Genomic DNA, 4593 nt, shown 5'->3' on the forward strand with positions numbered 1-4593 from the left:
CTTGTCATAAAAATCAATAAAATAGAAGTCCTAGATAACTCTTGGAATATTGTGAGAAAATAATGATACTTGGACTAAAAATCCCAAATCTCTTCCCACTTCTACAACATGCCCTTTACTTGATAGCCATATGACTTAAACAACATAAACTGAAATAATGTAAGTTTGAAAAGACTAGAAAGGCCTCAGGTGTCAAAGAGAATGTTTGGGAAGGTATCACAAATTTTGCTTCAGTTAGAAAAAAACTTTGGTCCTAAATTGTGCACAGCACCTGGATCACAGACGTTGCTCAATAAATGTTTGCTGAAGGAAAATATGGATTACATGGATGACGTATGTTTGCTTGCTTATTGTAATAAAAAATTTGTATAATTTGACCATTTTTATAACTAAAAGGAAGGTGTAAATGGGATTGATACAGAAATGACAACTTGGAGAGTACAGTGAGGGACATCAAGATGCAAAACACTCTGAAAAATGTTGACAGGTATGGGAGAATACTGGCACCTTCTAGAGAATGTAGTACACTCAAGATGCCATAAGGAAGGGTCCTGAAAGCACAGGCCACAAGCACTGGGCTCTCGATAACTTACTACACAAGTCAGAGGCTCCACCAAATGACCATCAGAGACCAAAACAGCAATGGTCAACCCAAGGAACAGAGGTGAGCTTGCAGTTATCAGTGACCAAATACGTTAGAAGAAAAGAAAGCTAACATGAGGATATCTTCCATCACAAGTATAAGCATCAGATTAGGAGGAAAATTATTTATTAAAGGTAACTATTTCTACTGGGTAAGAGTAAATAGCTTGACTACTAAAAAATAACAAATAACCTTACATATAAAGTCGATATGAATTACATGATTACTATAGACAAGGCAAAATAACCCAATTATAATGGTTATTATTCACATAATTTGCATTTTCTTTTGAAGGAAGAAATCAACCTTGAAAGAAGTTGATACTGACGTATCCAGCATGTCTATGTGACTATGAAGACAGACTATCATAAACACAAGATATAACTGGCAAGCATTCAAGCAAGCACGAGTTTGGATGGAACTTACCTGCATGCGCGCGCACACACACATATACGCACACACACATACACGCACACACACGTACACGCACACACACATACACGCACACACGCATACACGCACACACACGTACACGCACACACACACGCGCACACACACACACGCACACACACACGCACACACATACACACGCACACACACATACACGCACACACACACGCTCTCTCTCGCTTTCTCTCTCTCTCAGAAGAAACTGGACACTGCTGGATTTTACAATTTAATAATTTCTGTTTCTAGATTTCTTGGGAACATGGAAAAAAGAAATCTAACAGTCGTCAGGGAATTCGTCCTTCTGGGACTCCCTAGTTCAGCAGAGCAGCAGCACCTCCTGTCTGTGCTTTTTCTCTGTATGTATTTAGCCACCACCTTGGGGAACATGCTCATCATTGTGACCACTGGCTTTGACTCTCACCTCCATTCCCTTATGTATTTCTTCCTTAGTAACTTGGCCTTCGTTGACATTTGTTTTACGTCGACTACTGTCCCCCAAATGGTAGTGAATATCTTGACTGGCACCAAGACTATCTCTTTTGCAGGCTGCCTCAGTCAGCTCTTCTTCTTTGTTTCTTTTGTGAATATGGACAGCCTCCTTCTGTAGGTGTGATGGCATATGATAGATATGTGGCGATTTGCCACCCCTTACATTACACTGCCACAATGAACCTGTGCCTTTGTGTCCAGCTAATGGCTGGACTGTGGTTTGTTACTTACCTCCATGCCCTCCTGCATACTGTCCTAACAGCACGGCTGTCCTTCTGTGCCTCCAATATCATCCATCATTTCTTCTGTGATCTCAACCCTCTTCTGCAGCTCTCTTGCTCTGACGTCTCCTTCAATGTAATGATCATTTTTGCAGTAGGAGGTCTATTGGCTATCACGCCCCTTGTCTGTATCCTCATATCTTATGGAATTATCTTCTCCACTGTTCTGAAGATCACCTCTACTCAGGGGAAGCAGAGAGCTGTTTCCACCTGTAGCTGCCACCTGTCAGTGGTGGTGGTGTTTTATGGCACAGCCATCGCTGTCTACTTCAGTCCTTCATCCTCCCATACGCCCGAGAGTGACACTGTGTCAACCATCATGCATTGGGTGGTGGCCCCGATGCTGAATCCTTTCACCTACACCATAAGGAACAGGGATATGAAGAGAGGACTTCAGAAAATGCTTTTCAAGTGCACAGTCTTTCAGCGCAATAATGACCTCAGTGACTGAATTAAATAATACTAATGTGGTGATCAGAAAGTGTGACTAGATGCTCACAATAACAGTGAGAAGAGGAACCAACTGCTATTAAATGTCTCCCTTATGCTGGAAATTGTAAGTACTTTATGTGAATTATCACATTAAATCCTCTGAGTAAATATCTAAAAACTATATCGCACTCTTTATACAGAAAGTGAATCTTAGGGAAGTTAAATAGTCTGCATACAACCCATAGCTGATAAATAGTTTCTGACTCCAGTACAAATATACCTTAGTGATGAAAATCCCTGTGATATAGTTCTCAAATGCTATATACTAAGATAAATTTTCCTAAACTTCTTGTCTGTGAGTTCAGATTTAGAATTAAAAGAGCATAAATTCTAATGTTAATTCCACAATGTGGTAGAATATCAAAGTTCTCACATTTTAAATAGTGAGTCTTCTTTAAAAAATCACTAAAATTATTTATTCAAGTTTTAAAGTATGTATGCTTTCCTCCAATCCCCTCTCACTTCAAATACAGTCAATGATTTTATTCTACTGACTCATGTCCTTGTCATGCATGTCCCTAACTGGTCTCAGGCATGGAGGAACTCAGAATTTCCCAGCCACTTTTACAGGGCAGGGGCTAGCTGATCTCCTCCAACAACTAGGAGTGCTTGGGGGATACAACATTTTTAGAGAAGAGATCTGGTTCTCAGTTGCATTTTTCATATGGGGATATATTAACTTCTTTCAAAACAAAGCCACATGACCAATCCCTTGGGTTTTATTTTATCTTGCTTTCCTAACAAAAAATTAACATACCGTATGCAAAAATAATTATATTTGAGGTCATTCAATTAAATAGATTCCATTTAAGATATTAACAATCCAATCCAATCTAGTTGTTTATTCAACCTATTTCGGTTCCTTTCTACAATTTTATATCTGAGAATGAACTAAGATCACTTCTGCCTGTCCTTTTCTAGAACTAAAATATCTGCTCCTAGACTTCTGTAATTTCTTGAATGAACACATGTGTAATATTTAAAACCTTATAAACACACACAGGCACCCTTTCTCAAGGAAGACCAAATACATACATACATAAGAAAATTTAAGTCCACTCAGGGAAAAAAAGTTTATTTAAAGAAGCAAAAATGTTGATATGGATATTTTAGCTCTTCTAACATGTATACCTAATTTATAATGCCAAATAGGGTAAAAAAAATTACCTTTTAAGTGCTATGCTTATTACATGGGTGATGAAATAATATGTATACCAAACTCCTGTGACATGCAATTTACCTGCACAAATCTGCACAGCTACCCCTGAATCTAAAATAACAGTTTAAAAATGTAGATTCTCAGAATATAAATAAATAAAATATTGGTGAAGTAAATTGTAACTTGAGTTTTACCCCATAAAAATGGATATTTGCTTCATGTGTCTGTAGTTAAAAGATGATGTCACAAAAGTGAATTCAATCCCTCACTAGAGTGTAGGTGTAGAAAACTGTTTAAGATTACAAGTTTTGGTGCAGGACACTGCTAGGGTTTGGAGACTATCCATGTTAGGCTTTCAAATATCCCCCAGGCCAGTCTCAGGTTGGGCAGCCTACTACCCCATGACATCCAATATTATATCGATAATGGTGATTTTATCCAGTAAGGGTAATATTATATCTTCATTCTTATCATCTTTTCTGTCTTACCTGAGTTAGTCTACTTCTCTACATTAATTTGTGTTTTCTTTTATGAGATTTAAATCCTTAAAATGTTCATTACAGAATCATAGTAAAGGTCAAATCAGGTGGTAGCTTTCCAGAATGAAAATAGTGATATAAGTCTAATTGTTTGACTCCTTTCTCCTCTAAATAACCAAAATGGCACAACTATGTAACAGAGGAAATGCTATATCCTCCCCTCAATAATATTTTGTAAAATTTCACCTGCCTGGTGATGATAAACTTGAGCAAAAACATGAAACAATGGAAGCCCATAAAAGCTCAGATTCCACCATTCACTTAACAGCAAAGTAGAGGATGCTGCTCCTAAATGTCCTGCTCCTAGCCTTACAGGTTTTATTTCTAAACTTAAGTTTAGAAAAGAAAGGAAGAGAAGAAAAGAAATAGAAAGAGGCATGTGTGGGCAATAAGAAAGGAAGAAGTGATAGTGAATGCTGGCAGTGGAGGTACAGCAGTCCCCAGCATATATTACTGTATTCCTTCTTAGATGGAAGAGGTAAATGGACACTAAGATGATGTTTGGGAGCATGAACCTGGGGTTTCATAATATATTTGGTA

General features: G+C 37.9%; 1 protein-coding gene across 1 annotated transcript; it reads left to right on the forward strand.

Annotated features, from left to right (window-relative positions):
• Window positions 1–1352: 1352 nt before the first annotated feature.
• LOC111545274 (olfactory receptor 1C1) lies at window positions 1353–2314 on the forward strand. The gene is given in 2 exon segments (XM_023216249.2): window positions 1353–1697; window positions 1700–2314. Coding segments are annotated over 2 exon segments (960 nt in total).
• The last annotated feature ends 2279 nt before the right edge of the window (window positions 2315–4593 follow it).

The sequence above is a fragment of the Piliocolobus tephrosceles genome, chromosome 1, assembly GCF_002776525.5.
Source record: "Piliocolobus tephrosceles isolate RC106 chromosome 1, ASM277652v3, whole genome shotgun sequence".
NCBI classification, from domain to species: domain Eukaryota; kingdom Metazoa; phylum Chordata; class Mammalia; order Primates; family Cercopithecidae; genus Piliocolobus; species Piliocolobus tephrosceles.